The sequence below is a fragment of the Phasianus colchicus genome, chromosome 30 (assembly GCF_987193195.1).
Source record: "Phasianus colchicus chromosome 30, bPhaCol1.hap1.1, whole genome shotgun sequence".
Taxonomy (NCBI): domain Eukaryota; kingdom Metazoa; phylum Chordata; class Aves; order Galliformes; family Phasianidae; genus Phasianus; species Phasianus colchicus.
The window spans coordinates 291,790-308,751 of NC_143465.1; the positions used below are offsets into that span (position 1 = coordinate 291,790).

The 16,962-nt window shown below is 55.2% G+C and overlaps 2 protein-coding genes across 8 annotated transcripts in view; both read left to right on the forward strand.

Moving 5' to 3' along the window:
- Nucleotides 1–2,485: 2,485 nt before the first annotated feature.
- LOC149914303 (zinc finger CCCH domain-containing protein 11A-like) lies at nt 2,486–7,839 on the forward strand. The gene is made up of 7 exons (XM_090127004.1): nt 2,486–4,195; nt 4,837–4,960; nt 5,438–5,500; nt 5,752–5,838; nt 6,128–6,466; nt 6,773–6,849; nt 6,971–7,839. The coding sequence occupies exons 1-7, from the start codon at nt 4,142–4,144 to the stop codon at nt 7,025–7,027; spliced, it is 801 nt and encodes a 266-aa protein (XP_089983130.1). The 5' UTR covers nt 2,486–4,141; the 3' UTR covers nt 7,028–7,839.
- A 6,752-nt stretch (nt 7,840–14,591) lies between these two features.
- Nucleotides 14,592–16,962, forward strand: part of LOC149914304 (uncharacterized) — a 162,854-nt gene continuing 160,483 nt past the window's right edge. For 4 of the 7 annotated variants that reach the window (XR_016460511.1, XR_016460518.1, XM_090127212.1 and 1 more), the window contains exon 1: nt 14,592–16,266. Coding sequence is in view for 2 of the 7 variants with exons in the window: in XM_090127212.1 (XP_089983338.1) it covers nt 15,436–16,266 (831 nt within the window). In the remaining 5 variants the exon portion in view is untranslated. Of the gene's footprint in view, nt 16,272–16,962 lie in introns of all 7 variants that reach the window. The other 3 variants (XR_016460519.1, XR_016460513.1, XR_016460514.1) reach the window with 1 other exon arrangement.

Sequence of the window (16,962 nt, forward strand, 5' to 3'; positions counted from 1 at the left end):
ACTCGACTGCCGTTTTCTGTATTCACGTCTGTCCGAGAAGAAAGCTGGCGGCGCTGGCGCTGACCAGGGAGAGGGAGGCCGGGGGCCGGAAAGCTCTCGGGCTGCGGCTCCAGGGCAGGCAGAGGAAGTCACGGCGCCGGTGACATCAGCCGGGCTGCTGGGACCTGCGTGCTGTCACGCTGCGTTTCCGTGACGACGGCGGGCTCTCCCCGAGGAGCCGAGGGCAGCTTTGCTGCTGAGTTCGTTACCCGACGAAGCCCGACGCGGGGGGGCTGGGCAGACAGTCTTGCCAAAGAGGCCCGTGCTGCAGCAAGATTGACAGCACGACGCCTTTTGTTCCCCTTGAGCCCTGGCCAGGCTTCGGGGCGAAAACCAAGAGGAGAAAGAGGGCAGCGGCTGTTCCCTCGGACTGCTCCGTACATTGGTTTACTGTGTGCTAGAAAGGCTGGAGCTGCTTGCAGCGTCTCTGGACGCCTCACTCGTGGGATGGATGCATTGCTGTGCAACTTCCCCATGGCTGGGAGAGGTTCTTCAGATCCTCCCTGCAAACGGGGCTCCCCAGTGACTGCGGATCTGGCTGATGGTAAAGTGCTGGGGCAATTGGTCGTGGATCTTTCTTCACCACTGTGTTCACGTGGCAATGAGTAGGCCCACTGCCTTGCTTATTCCCTTTACTGCTAAGCTTCTCTTTTGGCTATAGACGCTGCCAATATTACTGTTGGTTTTATTTTGTCATAGGCAGTAAAATAAGCCTATCCCAAAGACGTTGGTGTCTTTGTTGCAGCTGTTGAGCCCACCGATTGGCACAACAGCATTAACACATGATGGGCACGTAACTTGGACATCAGGAACGTGACTTCAAAGGCTTCAAAGCATCGGGAATGTCTCCTTTGGAGAGAGACTGAGAGGTTTGGGCTTGTTGAGCCCGGAGAACAGAAGGCTCATGGGAGACCGTGTGGCTGCCTTTCAGTACACGGGGCCTCACAGATCACCCTTGCTGAGGGTGAGCACTATTCCCTCATTGAGGACATTGATGAAGATGTTGAACAAGACCGGACCCAGCACCGACCCCTGAGGAACACCGCTGGTTACAGGTCTCCAACCGGACTCTGCACCGCCAACGACGACCCTCTGCGCTCTGCCAGTCAGCCAGTTCTCAACCCACCTCACTGTCCACTCATCTGTCCACACTTCCTCAGCTTTGTCATAAGGATGTTGTGGGAGACGGTATCAAACGCCTTGCTGAAAGCAAGGTAGACTACATGCACTACATCCACCCAGCCAGTGACAACATCGTAGAAGGCTACCAGGTTGGTCAAGCATGCCCTCCCCCTGGTGAACCCTTGCTGATTACTCCTGATAACCTCCTTTTCTTCCAGTTGTCTGGAGATGGCATCCAGCACAAGCTGTTCCATCACCTTTCCAGGGACAGAGGTGTGCCCAGGTGGCCAAGAGGGCCAACAGCATCTTGCATTAGAAATAGCGTGGCCAGCAGGAGCAGGGAGGGAATCATCCCCCTGTACTCAGCCCTGGTGAGGCCACGCATTGAGCGCTGTGTTCAGTTTTGGGCCGCTCACTACAAAAAAAGACATTGAGGCCCTGGAACGTGTCCAGAGAAGGGCAACAAAGCTGGTATGGGGTCTGGAACACAGGCCTTACGAGGAGCGGCTGAAGGAGTTGGGGTTGTTCAGTCTGGAGAAGAGGAGGCTCAGAGGAGACCTCATTGCAATCTACAACTTCCTGAATGGAGGCTGTGATGAGGAGGGATTTGGCCTCGTCTCCCAGGCAACAAACAGGACCCGAGGAAATGGCCATAAGTTGTACCAGAGGAGGTTTAGGTTAGACATAAGGAAGAACTTGTTCTCTCAGAGAGCAGCCAGGCACTGGAATGGCTGCCCAGGAAGGTGGTGGAGTCGCCGTCCCTGGCAGTGTTCATGAGGCATCTGGATTAGGAGTTACAGGATATGGTTTAGTGCTTGTGGTAGCAATGGTGATGGAAGGATGGTTTTTTCTCCTTTCCTTTTTCTTCTTTTCTTCCCTTCCTTTCCTTTTTTTCCTTTTTTCATTTTGTTTTCTGTTTTCCATCTTTTCTTTCCCTCTCCCCTTTTCTTTCCCTCTCCCCTTTTCTTTCCCTCTCCCCTTTTCTTTCCCTCTCCCCTTTTCTTTCCCTCTCCCCTTTTCTTTCCCTCTCCCCTTTTCTTTCCCTCTCCCCTTTTCTTTCCCTCTCCCCTTTTCTTTCCCTCTCCCCTTTTCTTTCCCTCTCCCCTTTTCTTTCCCTCTCCCCTTTTCTTTCCCTCTCCCCTTTTCTTTCCCTCTCCCCTTTTCTTTCCCTCTCCCCTTTTCTTTCCCTCTCCCCTTTTCTTTCCGTCTCTTTTCATCTCTTCCCCTTTCTTTCCTTTTTTCATTTCTTTTGATTCATTTTGTTTAGTACTTTCTTACTTTTCATCTTTTAGATTCCTTTCTAAAAGAAAAGATAGAATGGGGGACAATAATTAAAGAAACAAAACCTGCTTTGAAAGCCATGGGGCCGGATGGATTGAACCTTGGGGTGCTGAGGGGGTTGGCAGACGTGGCTGCCAAGCCGCTCTCCATCATCCTTCAGCAGTCCTGGCTAATTGGGGATGTGTCCTGGCTGTCCCTGAACGTGTTTAAAGAGCTCTGGATGTGGTGCTCAGGGACATGATTGAGTGGTGGGTTGTTAGAGTTAGGGGAGTATGGTCAGGTTGCGGTTGGACTCGATGATCTTTCGGGTCTTTTCCAACCTGATCCATTCTATGATTCTATGGATTTAACAGCAGCGTTCTTGTGGGAGCTGCATTGAAACTTGCAGTGTCTCTGGGTCCCCAGAATTACTTTCTCCAAGCTGATTCGTAGGTGCTGGCACTTCTTTAAAGCAAGAGCAGCTGCTGATGGGAGGAAGGTAGTTCAGGCTCATGAGCTCTGCAGCATCTCCCAGGATGGTACCAGAGGAGGCAGGAATGATATTGCAGAAGATGAGAAGCTCCCCAGCAGGAAGCCAGAAACCCTGCGGGAGAGTCGGAGCACGTGTGGATGCCCAGGAGGTAATGCAGCCCCAGTATTTGAGAAGCGCGTGGCCAAGGAGCTGCGGCCCAAGAACAGAGCTATTCCGCCTTTGCAGAATAGCTGGCATCCCAAGAAGGACTCGTCTGTCCTTGTAAAAAGCAGGGGGAGGGCACGTCCAAATGCTTGCTGGTTGCTTGGGAGCTCAAATCCTCCAAGCTGGAGGCAGCCTGGGGGTAACATCTCCTTGGTCCGATTGTGCAGCACCTGAGCAAGAACTGGCTGCATGAGGGTCATCTTAATTTCTCTGTTCTTTTACTTAAATAAACCCGTTGGGAGACCGTGGTGTTGGTTTCCTAAAATTTGGATCTGGGAGGTGAGCACGCCCTTTGCTTATGATGGAAGCACAGAAGTGATGCGGGCACTCGCTGAGGTCACAGTCATCGCCGAGGTGGGAGCGTTTGTGGCACAGCCGGTGAGCAGAGCTGGTGCTCTGGTGAGTGTGCTGCACGCAGAGACTGAGCTGTGAGCTTTCCTTGAGAGATCACCCTGCGAGAGCCCGTCGGAAGCACCGCTGCGGCGTGTGCGTGAGCTGGGCACAGCTCAGGCTGAGCAGGCCGAGCAGGTGAGCTGGGTTTGGTGCTGGGTGGTTGCCGGGAGGTGTCTCAGCAGGAAAGCTGGGCTGGGGTGGGCACGCTGCATCAGCCCTCGTCCCGGCTGGCAGTGAGACAGAGGGAGTTTTCTTCAGGACAGCAACACCAGCCATGTGCTTCAAGGCACGTAACTATTGAGGAGATGGAGAACGCTTGCTGTCAGAAATCATGGCAGCTGTACAGGAGCTGGGTGTATTTTGGGGACAGTCCTTGTAACCAGCTGGTTTCGAGACATTGCCCTGCCCGAGAGTCTAAACTGCACAGCAGAAGAATGCTGGGAAAATGCTTCTTCCTCACTGTTTTTCACTTGCAGGTTCTTTCCTTAGGGTTCCTTTTTCCTTTCCAAAAGGAGATTTTGGGGATCGAGGCACTTGAAGAGAGAGTGAAGCCAGCTCTTTCCAACAGTGCGGGCAGTCCCTGTGGAGAGGACCCCGGGAACTTGAGCTTCCCCTGAGACGTTCCCCAGCATGTCTCAGCAGGGAGACGGACGCAGTTGCCATCGCTGCTTTGCGCGTGGAAAGGTATGGCTGGGTTTCTTTCGCTTGGGTTTCTCCTTTCTCTGGTTTTGGAGGGGAAGGGGTGGAGCAGGGGGAGCCCTGCTGGTCCTTTGTTAGCTCAGTAAGCGGCTGGGTTGTGCACTTGCAGCAACAGGACAGCATTGCCAGGCTCCTTAACCTGCTGGGGCAGGGTGGGAGCAGAGAGCGGGCACTGCCCTCCTGCCAGCTGCACCTGGTTATGGTTTGCCAGCTGCCCTGGGTTTCTGCTGAGAAGTTAGTTCTAGCTGCCTGCAGTAGTAAAGGGTGGGGAAGAAATAGTGGTGAAGAGCTAAGGCTGTGTACGGTAATTTTGCATGGGTTGAACTGTGGCACCTGAAGTCACTGTTTCCCTCGGAATAATGCTGGTGTTTGCAGGTGTGTTGGTTTAACCCCCCGAAGTGATGTCTGAGAGCGCCCGTCTTCTCCACCTGAACGATGAGAAAGCTGGATATGCCCAGAAATTGCAGCGCGTGCAGATGTTGTGAATGCGCTCCCAAATGTTTCCGTTAGTGATAACTAACGTCTCAGCACTCTGATACCCACCTCTGGCACCATCTGGAACGCTGCATCTCTTTGCAAACGTTGGGTGGCTGTTTCCATGGCCCTTCCTTTATTTCTGTCCTCAGAAGCAGCGCGGCGCGGTTCCCTGTGCTAGGGAGCAGCACCCAGCAGGCTGCCAGAGATCCAACAGCGCCTTGCAGCGCACAGAGGGACGCGATGGGGACGGACCATCCTTAGCACCACGCAAAAGTGAGTCTCTGCAGTCCTCTGTCATGAAGTATGGAAGAATGCATTTTAAGTATTACTTCTGAGCGGTGCAGCACTGCAGGGGTGTCCGGTAACCATGGTGGAAGCATTAGAGAGGCCGACAGCAACAGATGGCAGCAGTGAGACAGAAGTGTGTGTGTAAGTGGTGGTGCTCAGAGCTGAGTGCATTCCCTGTAGGGACAAAAAATCCGTGCCTCGACTTTTGCAGCTGATAGCGTTTTGTGTGCTGACGCAGCTTTGCTCTGCAGCATGCAGAGCTGTCAGGCAGACTGGGGTTCCTCTGCTGCCACCTGAGCGGGAATGAGAGCAGTAGTGCTTTGTGCAAGCGCACTGCAGTTTAAAGATCAGTTTCTGTTCTGGCTGTAGAAGAGTGTCTTTTGGTTTTTGTGGTGGACGTGGGCTAACAGGACAGTGCTGCTCCTGGTGTCTGTGAAATCAACACACAATCTGTTGTTGTAGGGACGGAGCCTGCGCGTCCATGGAATGGTGCTGGGCTTGGGGGGAAACGGAAAGCCTCCCCAGGTAAGAAGCTCTTGTGAGCTGTGGTGTGGGTACCTGCCTCTAAATAGGGCTGCATGAAGGGCTGTGTGGGATGGAGGAGAAAAGAAGGGGCACTGCAGATCTGTGCTGACTGCAGAAATGGCACAGCGTTGTAGCAGCAGAAAGGCCAATTGAAGAAACTACGCTTGAGGAGCAGAAGTTTGTGGTTGGCTGTGCTAAAATGCTCCTCCAAAGAGATGCTCTTCATGTCTTTCTTGTTTCCTTTCTGACAGAAGCTGATGCAAGCAGGCTTGCAGTGAAGCGCAGCCTTGCAGGAAGCCAGGGGAGGAGCATGGAGTGTGGCACAGCCCCCAAGAGAGGTACAGACACACAGCAGCATCTGGGTTTGGTGCACTGTCTTTCTAGTTAGGCTTTCTGTCTGTCCTTTCCTGGGACTGCTGTCGTTGCGTGTTGCTTGAGATCTTAATCCCTGGGGATTACAGTTGCCTTTCCTGTCCCAATTGGAAATGGCCCACAGTTCAGCCAAGATCCCAAGGTCCATTGCTGTGAACACTCGAGAGTTCCTAGCATTGTGGCCCATTTTGCAGACCGAAGGCAGTGTGTGACTCTCTTTTAATCTTGCTGCTTCCCCTTGCTTGATTTGAACAGGGAGAGGTGCTGAGCCAAACGGCAAGATGTACGCGAAAGCTCCTCTCCAGGCTCCAGGAGGGCTTCCTGGAACAGCAGGTCCCAGCAGAGGGGAAAGACCTTCCCCTGCAGTTGACAACCACTCCCTCTCCAAGACCATGGCTGCAAGAAAGCGCAAGGGAGTGGAGGAAGAGGAGCAAAAAGCAGAGCTGTGGCCTGCCAAGAAACAAGTGAAGGTGGAGCGCGATGGGGAGAAGGCTCAGAGCCCACATCAGAGCAGAGGCGGTGTGCCAGCTCCAGCAACACACCCTGGGCCTGCCCCAGCACCGACTGAGCGGTTCCGGACCTCAAAGCGAAGAGGTAGGAAGGTGCTGCAGCTGCCCTGGTGAGGTGCTTCCCTTATCAGGTGCATGGAGTTTGCTTAGGATTTGCTTTGCTTTCTCCTTCTCTCTGCGGAGAGGGGAAAAGAGTAGAAGGCTGCCGAGTCCAATGGCAAGGAAGTGCCAGAAAGTGTAACCCTCTCTTTTCCCATGAAATCCATGACGGCCTTCTGCTTGTCCCACTGGAAATACCCTTCCCTGAGAGGCTTCCTAGCCTGTTTTCATGTACCCATGTTTCCGCGGTTTTGCTGTTGACAAACTGAATTTCTCTCCTCTTTCTCTATAGCAAGACGACAACGACAAAAAGAGAGGAGAGCAGAAATGAAGAAGGCTGCTCTGAGAGCTGCCGCTGCACGTGCAGAGGTGAGTCCTCGGTGAGCACAGACACGGCTCTTGTTGTTCTCTGTCTGTCAGACGTGAAGGGGATTGTAGAATGCTGGGGGAAGCGGTGTCCTACTTTGACGCTCGCTTTCTTTCTTTCCAGTCCTCCACAATGAACAGCCTTGTGGAGATGATGGAGAAGCTGCAGCTGAAGGACTGAGTGGAGGAGCATCAGAAGGCAGCGGCTTCGTGGCAGCAGCCCAACTTGGCACTCTGGTTGCAGTCCATCAATAAACAATTGGAGCTTTGTATTCACAAAGAGCGCACGGCCTGATTTGTCCAGTGGCACTCAGTGAGCTGCTGCACCACCTCCTCGTTATTCCACTCGCGGCGCTGGGTCAGAACTCCCACATCTCCATCAGGGGATGCTGCAGGTTATAGAAGCAATGGATGCACCAGTCCTTGGCCCTGCCCATAAACGCACTGCCTGCAAAGCACGTGCACAAAACTGCGAGTAGCACGGCCTGAGCACAGGCGCGCTGAGTTAGAGAACAGCTGTCTCGAGCTGTCTGAGTTTCTCGGGGCAGCACTGAGCAGAAGTGAGCGTGTGCCCCTCACCCTGCAGGCGTCTCTGTTGGGGGAAGAGAGGCTCCGCCGGCTGCCTGATCCCGGAAGGCAGAGGTGTTCTCCTGACTTCTCTGCAGTGCTACCTTGCCTCATTGTCCCCCCTCTCTTCAGCCGTTTTGATGCTACTTTTCATCCTTTGGGCAGAGCTTGAGTCACTCTCATCATCGCACAGCTTTGTACTGAGCGGTGTGGAATTTTCTGGCTTTGCTCTTAAAAGCCTAGGCTGAAAACTGCAGCGTGCATGCTTAGTTTACATGGGGACATGGGGGGGGACATCCTCTAACCCCCATTATCGAAAAATAAACCTTAATTGCAAAAGTGAGGGGTGTCAACCCCCGACCCATGGGAACAAAGTGGTCCGTGGGGGTGACACTGTGGGGGTGTCCCCATCTCCAGTACGTGACACCACCAGGGTGCCATGAAGGTGTCCCCAACTTTGGTGGTGTGACAGCACGATGCTGTGTCCCCACTTCTCCAGGAAGTCCTCCAGCTGGTTACAGTGTCCCCAGCTTCGGCTCAACGTCCCCAGGGGGTCCTTTTGTCCCCTCTGCATGACGGTGACACCCGATGCTGGCTGCCGAACGCGACACCCGATGACGATGACACCGCGTCACGGCTGTGCCACGCTGGTGTCACACAGTCCCCTCTGGTGGTGGCACAGAGTTCACCACCGTGCGTGTCCACATCCTCATGTCAGACGATGGTGACAGCGCCAGAGGACTCCAGTGTCACCAGGTCCAGCTCTAGGTGGGCCTGGAGGGGTGACAAAGAACAGTGAGAGGCTCAGTGACAGCATGGTGACAACGCAGAGCTGCCTGTGCCTGGCCCTATGCGGTGGTCAGAGTACAGGGAATGGTGTCACCCGATAGATGGTGGCACACAAGTGACGGTGACACCAGATGACGGTAACAACAGTGACAGCCAGGGATGGGGACACTGCGTCACGGCTGTTCCACATCGAGGTCACCCTGTGTCACGGTGTCACCTGAAGACAGTGACACTCAACGACTCCCAGTGGCATCCAGTGAAGGGAAGAACCAACAATGGTGACACCACCGACCCCATGTCACACCCACAGCAGACCCCACATGTCCCCCGACTGTCCCCAGCTCCCCTCCCTGTACACTCCTCGTCACCTCTTCAATGAGGATGGCACCGCTCTGCAGTTGTGCCAGTCCTCTTCTTGGTTGCAAGTGTCCCATTTGGTTTTGTCATCCAGTATTTTTGGGAGAAAACGTGTGGTAGTTCTAAGAGAAGGGGTATTTCTGGGAGAAAATATCCTCTTTTTGGAAGAGAAGGTGAAATTTACCACTGAAATGTGGTATTTCTGGGAGAAAATGACATACTTGAGGGAGAGAACTCGGAAATGGTGGGAGAGAATGTCTTCTATTCGAGAGCAACTGTGGTATTTTTGGTGTGACGACTGGTCCTTTGGGGAGAAAATACGGTAAATATGGGAGAAAATGTCCTCTTGAGGAGTGTCAAGTGGTACTTTTGAGAGAAAATGTCAGGTATTTCTCAGAAAACTGCTGTTTCTGGGAGATAGTAGCATCCTTGGTTGGAAAATGACAGGTGTTTGTGAGAAAGCTGGTATTTTGGGAAAAAAGGCCGTATTTTTAAGACGAAGCTGGTATTTCTGGGGGAATATGTCCCGTCTTTGGGAGAAAAGTGGTCTATCTTGGAGAAAATGTCATGTATTTGGGAGAAAACTGGTCTATCTGGAAGAAACTGCCATTTTTCTGGGAGTAAGTGTGATCCTGAGGAGCGTCAAGTAGTATTCTTGGGATGAAACGTGAGGTATTTCTAAGCGTAGTGGTATTTCTGGGAGAAAATGTCTTGTTTTGGGGGGAAAAGATCACATGTATGTGAGAAAGCTGGTATTTCTGGGAGTAAACGCCATATTTTTAGGAAAAAATGGGTATTTCCCGGATAATCGGTCACATAGTTAGGAGAAAAGTGGTCTACCTGGGAGAAAATGTCCTTGTTTTTTGGTGGAAGAGATCATGTGTAGGGGACTAAAATAGTGTTCCCGGATGAAAATGTCACGTATCTGTGAGAAAAGTGGTATCTGTGGGTCACAGTGCTGTTCCCCAGGGGTCGGTGCTGGGGCCTGTCCTCCTCAAGATCTTTCTTGATGAGCTGAGGGCACTGAGTGCACCCTCGGGAAGTTTGCGGATGACACCAGGCTGGCTGGAAGTGTGGATCTGCCTGGGGGTAGCGAGGCCCCACAGAGGGATCTGGACAGGCTGGAGAGCTGGGCTGAAGCCAATGGGATGAGTTCCAACAAGGCCAAAGGCCAGGTCCACGTTCTGTGGGAACGTTTGTGGAAAAGTGACTTATGTAGCTTAAATCTCTGCCTTCTGACACAAGAGCAAAATGGAGCCAGGAATGTATTCTTACTTCCATAACAAGAGTGTCAGAAGGAAACACCCTGAGACTTCTTGTAGGGGTGTCCATTTGCTGTCTCCCAAAAACCAGTCAGGGGAAGGGCACAAGAGGGGTGTGCCCTGCCAGCTCCAGGTCTTAAGACCTTAGAAACCCGGTCTCTTTCAAAAGTTGAGGGAGTTTCCATTCTTAGAGCTCAGCCCTGAAGCCTTGCTGGTTCAATTCCTCTCAATGATGCATCTAAAAGATGCGGTGCAGGTGGGCAAAGGTCCAGGTGGGCCAGCGGGTGAGTTTTACCACAGCCCGACACAGATGGATAAGCTGCTTCATTAACAAGTCCAGCTTTTACTGTGGGGCTGGCAGCATCCGTGCTGTTGTTCCATCTGCAGTCAGGAATGTCACACTGCCTTTTTTTCAACCCACATTTACTCTTTCACAAAAGAGCATCAACTTCTGATACTCGTTCTGCAAACTGGGGAAGAGTAACCCGCAGAATGCTGACTGCTGCAGAGGACAGGTTGGAAGACAGCCGCTCCACGCGCCCATCGTGCCACAGCAGCTCCTTGCTGGATGTGCCTGGCATAACTGGTTGGCTCCTGACAGCAATCCCTCACAGTGGGGAGGAAAGCAGCACTTGCACAGCTGGTTTTAAGAGCGCTAACCAAGCTCAGCTAAAACACTCAAGGGAGACTGTCTTCAAGCACGGTCACAGGATGCGTTTGTTATACTGAAGACTAAAGGAGATCACTTCAGATTGACATCAGGGAGGAGACGGGGTAAAACTCCCCGCTGGCCCACACTTCAGGATCTGTGGCATGTTTTTCTGCACAGCTGCCGTTTCTAAATTTGGAAAGAGACAGTAAAACATACCTGGAAAGGGTTGAGAAGTCAGGGTCTCCGTAGCTACAGAGAGATGTTGGATGCTTCTTTCTGTGGGAACGTTTGTGGAAAAGTGACTTTAGGTAGCTTAAATCTCTGCCTTCTGACACAAGAGCAAAATGGAGCCAGGAATGTATTCTTACTTCCATAATAAGAGTGTCAGAAGGAAACACCCTGAGACTTCTTGTAGGGGTGTCCATTTGCTGTCTCCCAAAAACCAGTCAGGGGAAAGGCACAAGAGGGGTGTGCCCTGCCAGCTCCAGGTCTTAAGACCTTAGAAACCCGGTCTCTTTCAAAAGTTGAGGGAGTTTCCATTCTTAGAGCTCAGCCCTGAAGCCTTGCTGGTTCAATTCCTCTCAATGATACATCTAAAAGATGCAGTGCAGGTGGGCAAAGGCTCCACAGCTGTACAGCATCTACGGGACAGCTCTTATTGAGCCGGCAGGTGTAACTGCTTCCCGAGGAGCTGTGCAGCCATAAAGGCATTCCAAAGCACCTCTTGCTCTTACATGAACGCATCATTGGCTTCATCTCACTGCCGTGCTTAATTCCCAGTGCTGACAGGTCTGTCCGGCAGCTCTGCCTAGAGAACCAGCATATGTTTCAGGCACGTGTCCTGAACGAGTCACTCCGTTTCAGCGAGTTTAGCGTCAGTGAGAGCTCCCTGCCCCAGCAAGTCTACCGAGCACCTGTGTTCTCTTACATCCCCGCACCACGCCGTGCTGCTCAGCGAGTCCAGCGCAGCTCTGCAGGACCCGGGGGACTACAGAACACGTGCCAGCGGTGAGCTGAGCTCGTTCTTCAGGTCCTGCTCCGGGCTGTGCCCTTCTCACATCCCACGCACCGAGCCCGGCCGGGCCACCGCTCGGTTCTTCCTTGGAGGAGAAAGTGGCCAGAGATGCCGCCGCAGGAGCCGTGAGAAAACCGGGCAGAGATGCGCGCTCGGCTTTCAAGAAGCGCCAGCAGCTCGGAATCGGCCTGGAGACAGCGATTCTGGGGAAGCCGGAGACGCCGCACGTCTCAGCGCGGCTCCCGCAGGAGCGGTACCGTTCGACGGCGTCGCCACGGCGACGGCGCCTCAGCGCCTCAGCGCCGGTCCGTCGCTACGGCGCCGCGCCGTCCCCGCCGAGTGACGTCATCACGCCGCGACCCGAGGAGGCGGCCGTGCGGAAGCGGTGCGGGGCGCCTCGGGGCTCCGGGCGCCGCCTCGGCTCCTACAGGTGGGTGTTCGGGGGGCGCCGGGGCGGGGGCCGGGGTGAAGGCGGCGGGGGGGCCGCGTGCCGCTCTGTCTCGGCCCCGCGGGGTCTCCGTGGTGCTCGGGGCTTCCCTCGGCGGGGGCGGCTGCCCTGCGTCTCGCCGCCTCCCCCACCCCGTGTCTTTCGCTGCCCTCCCCCCCTGTCCCCCTGCCGCTGATCGCCCGCACCCCCCAGTCCCTCTGTGTGCCCCCCGGGGTTACACCCTCCCCCCGGTCTCCCTCCCCTCCAGTCCCCCCGTTCTGATCGCCGTAGTCCTCTTCCACCCCTCCCCTCTGTGCCTCCCCCATTCTGATCCCCAGGGTCCCCCCCCGATCCCTCATCCCTCCCCAGTCCCCCATTCTGATCCCTGGTGTCCCCCCACCCCCCCACCGCTCTCCCCATTCTGTCCCCTAGAGTCCCCCCCTTTCCCAGTCTCCTCTATCTGACCCCCGAACTCCCTCTCCTCCCCCCGAGTGCCCCCACTCCAATTCCCCCATTCTGATCCCCAGAGTCTCCTACCACCCCCCATTCCCCTCTATTTGACCCCCAGGGTCCCGTGTCCTCCCTTCTCCTCCCACCTCCTGGCCCCTTTTTTCTGACCCCTAGAGGTCCCTGTAACCCCCTGTGCGCTCCTCCCTGACCCCTGGAGTCAGTTCCTCATTTTGACCTCCAATTTCCCTCAGCCAGACCCCATAGAAGCCTCGCACAACCCCTGGCTCTTCCCTCCCACCCCTCCCTCCACCCCCAGATGCTCTTCCTGCCTTGTAGAAACTCTGTTCACCCCTTTCCCCCACACAAGCCACTAAGTTTCCCCCCAGACTCTTTTTCCACCCCATAGACATCCCACTCTCCTCTTCTCCCCCCCAATACTTCCCTAAGGTGTCCCCCAGACTCCCACCCCATAGAAGCCCCCCACAACCCTCCAGATTTCCTCTGCCACCCCTTCTCCATTCCTAGACCCCTTTTCCTCCCAGCAGAGACCCAACTCACCCCTTTTTTCCCCCACACAACCCCCCGTCCACTCCCAGACCCCCCTTTCTGCCCTACAGAAGCCCCCTTTCCACCCCTCAAGTTCCCCTCCACAATGTACCCCTCCATCCCCAGGCCCCCTTTTCACTCACAGAAGCCTCGTTCTGCTCTTTTCCCCCTCACAACTCCCTCTCTCCATCCTCAGAGCCCCTTTCCACGCCACAGAAGCCCTCCACAATCCCTCAGTTTCCCCTTCCAACCTTTCTCCACCTCCAGACCCTCTTTCCACCTCACAGAAGCCCCACTCACACCTTTCCGCCCATAGATTCCCCACGAGCCCCCCCCTATATACCCCTGGAGGCATGCAGAAGAATCTGGAGATGTTGTAGAGGGGTTTGGGGCATCCAGTTGGTCCCCAGGTGGATCCAAGGTGTCCTTGGATTCATACAGAAGGATCTGGAGATGTCCCAGAGGGATCCTGGGGTGTCCAGGGGGTCCCAAGAATGGTCCTGGGGGTCCCTGGAAGGATCTGGAAGCTCCCAGGATGGGTCCAGGAGCTCCGAGGAGCCACTGGGATGATTTGGAGATGTGCCAGTAGAGTCTGGTAGGGTCCAGAGAGTTCTCATGTGGGTCTGAGTGGTCCTGGAGTCATCCCGTCATCAGAGACATCTCTGGGGATGTCCCAGAGAGGACTTGGAGGGTGCAGGGGGTTTTCAAATTGATCCAGGGGGTCCTTGGATTCATCCAGAAGGGTCTGCAGACGTCCCAGAATGATCCTGTGGAATGTGGGGGGGTCCTCAGGTGGGTTCAGAGGGTCCTATTGTCTTCTGGAAGGGTCTGGAGATGTCCCATGGGTGTCTTGGGGTCCCCAGGCGTTCCTGGAGTCCTCCAGAGGTCTCTAGTGGGGATTTTGAGGACAACCTCACATAGTGACACATTCTCGCTCTTCTTTGTCCCCGTGGGATCGCCCCCAATAATGTCTGTTTCCATTAAAATCAATACTATGTCACTTTTCTTGTATATTTTTTGCCACTTCCTTTCAGAAATGGATGGTTCCCACCAATCCCTGTGCAAAGCCCCACGGAAACAATCCCCCCAGGGCCACCGGGTGACACCGGACAACCACTTGTCCCCAAAGTTCTCACTGTCACCGTAACCGTGGAACCTGGGGCCGTACCAACGTACCTTGAGAGCCCCATCCGCGTCCTACAGCTCCTGGACGCTGTCACCCTGGCTGTCCATGACTGTCCCATGCTGTCCCCCCTGCCATGGTGGCACAACTTCAGCACAGTGCCATCCTCATTGAAGAGGTGACGAGGAGGGGTACAGGGAGGGGGGCAGGGGACAGTCGGGGGACACGTGGGGTCTGCTGTGGGTGTGACATGGGGTCGGTGGTGTCACCATTGTTGGGTGTCACCTTCACTGGATGCCATTGGGTGTCACTGAATGTCACTGTCTTCAGGTGGCGCCGTGACACAGGGTGACCTCGATGTGGAACAGCCGTGACGCAGCGTCCCCATCCCTGGCTGTCACTGTTGTTACCGTCATCTGGTGTCACCATCACTTGTGTGCCACCATCTATCGGGTGACACCATTCCCTGTACTCTGACCATCACATGGGGGCAGGCACAGGCGGCACCACATTGTCACCATGCTGTCACTGAGCCTCTCACTGTTCTTTGTCACCCCTCCAGACCTGCCTACCGCAGGACCCGGTGACACCGGAAACCTCTGGTGCTGTCACCATCGTCTGTCATGAGGACGGGGACATGCACGGTGGTGAACTCTGTGCCACCACCAGAGGGGACTGTGTGACACCAGCGTGGCACAGCCGTGATGCGGTGTCATCACCGTTGGGCGTCACTCCTGGCAGCTGGCGCCGGGTGTCACCGTCATGCAGAGGGGACAAAAAAAACCCTGGGGACATTGAGCCGAAGCTGGGGACACCGTGACCACCTGGAGGACTTCCCAGGGAAGTGGGAACACCACATGACAATGTCACACCACCAAAATTGGGGACATCCCTGTGTCACACCCCAAAGCTTGGGACACCTTCATGGCACCCTGGTGGTGTCATATCCTAGAGTTGTGAACACCCCCCAGAGTTTGGGACAGCCCTCTGGAGACGCCATCTGTGCCCTCCCCCACAGAAAACATTGTTCCCATGGGGCGGGGTTGACACCCCTCACTTTTCTAATTAAGGTTTATTTTTGATAATGGAGGTTGGGGGATGTCCTCCCCATGTAAGTGATAAAGGGCAGAGGAGCGGCTGTGGGGCTCCATGTGTCACACTGGGGATGAACTCTGGGGACAGAGGTGACTGCAGCATTCTGGCCCCATCGCCCCTATGGCTCTATAACCAGTACAGCTCCATCTCGTAGCCATCCCTCGTCCGTATCCCACAACGTTATCCCATCCCATATCCATCATATCCACCCCACAGCCATCTCAAACCCATCCCATATCCATACCCCCACATCCTATCCCCATCCTTAACCCTATATCCATAGCCATTCCGAATCCTTATCCCCACATGCATCCCATGTCCATTCCATCTACTTATCCCATGCCACTATCATCCCAATCCCATCCCGTGTCCATATTTCATCCCCAATCCATCCCACATTCTTCAGTGTTGGTCCCATGTCCATCCCAAGCCCATCCCATATATATTCCATTTTCCTATCTCCCATTCCATATCCACCCCATATCCATATCCCCACACCCCAACCCTACATTTCACATCCCAGTGCACATCCAACATCCCAAGCCCAGTTCCAAACCTCATATCCCAACCCCACATCCAAGCCCCACCTCCCACCTGTCAATCCCATTCCCATCTCGCACCCCCTATAGCAGTAGGGCGCACCCCGAGGCCCCACCCACGGCCCGCCCCCTGCCGCGCTCCTCCCACCAACAGCGCAGCGTAACGCCGCACCGCCCCCGGGCTCTCATTGGGCAGGTGCCGGACCGTCCCAGCCCCGGGCTCTCATTGGTCAGGTGCCGGTCCGTCCCGCCCCCGGGCTCTCATTGGTCAGGTGCCGGTCCGTCCCGCCCCCGGGCTCTCGTTGGGCACGTGCCGATCCGTTCCGCCCCCGGGCTCTCGTTGGTCAGCGGCAGCGGCGCCGGCTCCGATTGGCTGAGGCGCGGCGCGCGGGAACGGCCGTTGGCAGCCGGCCTAGAGCTCTTCTCCCCTCAGGCGGCGGCGCTCCCGCAGCCCTGGCCGCACCGCACCGCCGCTGCGCGCCGGAGCTGTCCGGGCAGCACCGAGACGGAACCGCGGCACGACGGGAGCGGTGCTGAGCACAGCAGAGCCGGAGCCGGGAGGGACGGAGAGCGGCGCCGGGACAGGGGAGGAAGCCTGGTGGGGTGAGGGGCTGGGAAGGCGGGGGGGGGATAGGGAGGCAGGCGGGGCTGCAGCGGCTGTGGTATCGGGGTACATGGGGCGATAGGGGTGGGTACAAAGGGATTTAGGGCAGCAGAGGGCTGTGAGGGGGAAACGGGGGGACACGGTGCTATAGGGAGCATTGGGGGCCGGGAGGGGCTGGCGAGAGCTACGGGGAGGGATATAGGGGGCTGGGGGAGGACCTAAGAAACTGTGGCTCTATGAGTGGCTGTAGGGGGAATGGAGGTGGGATAGAAGGGGATGTGGGGCTACAGGGAGCAGCGGGAGGGCTGTAGGCGTGGTATAGAGAAACAGGCATGACAGGGGTCTGTGGGTGGGATTGGGGGGGAAGTAGAGAGGTGTAAGGTTATAAAAGGCTGCAGAGAGACAATAGGGGGTTTGCGTGGGCACAGTGAAATAGAGGGTAATGTGGGGTGACACCGGGCACAAGACGGGAATGTGAGAGAGAAGACCCAGTTGGAGGCACAGATAGAGGCAAGCTGAGGGGGATAAAGAGGGAGAATCTCAACGGGGCGGGGAAAAAAAAAAAACAAAAGGAAAAATGAGAATGAAAAGTAAGAAAAAAAAAAAGATGGAAAAAGAAAAAAAAATGGAAGTGCTGAAAACAGAAAAAAAGAGGCACAGAGGAGGAAAAAAAGTAAAAAGCAATCCATG

Bases quoted from the DNA above. Each gene is read 5' to 3' on its own strand.
- LOC149914303 (XM_090127004.1), top strand. From the start codon at position 4,142: ATGTCTCAGCAGGGAGACGGACGCAGTTGCCATCGCTGCTTTGCGCGT. The intron at 4,196-4,836 runs GTATGGCTGGGT...TTCTGTCCTCAG, and splicing joins GCTGCTTTGCGCGTGGAAAG to AAGCAGCGCGGCGCGGTTCC. The intron at 6,467-6,772 runs GTAGGAAGGTGC...CTTTCTCTATAG, and splicing joins CCGGACCTCAAAGCGAAGAG to CAAGACGACAACGACAAAAA.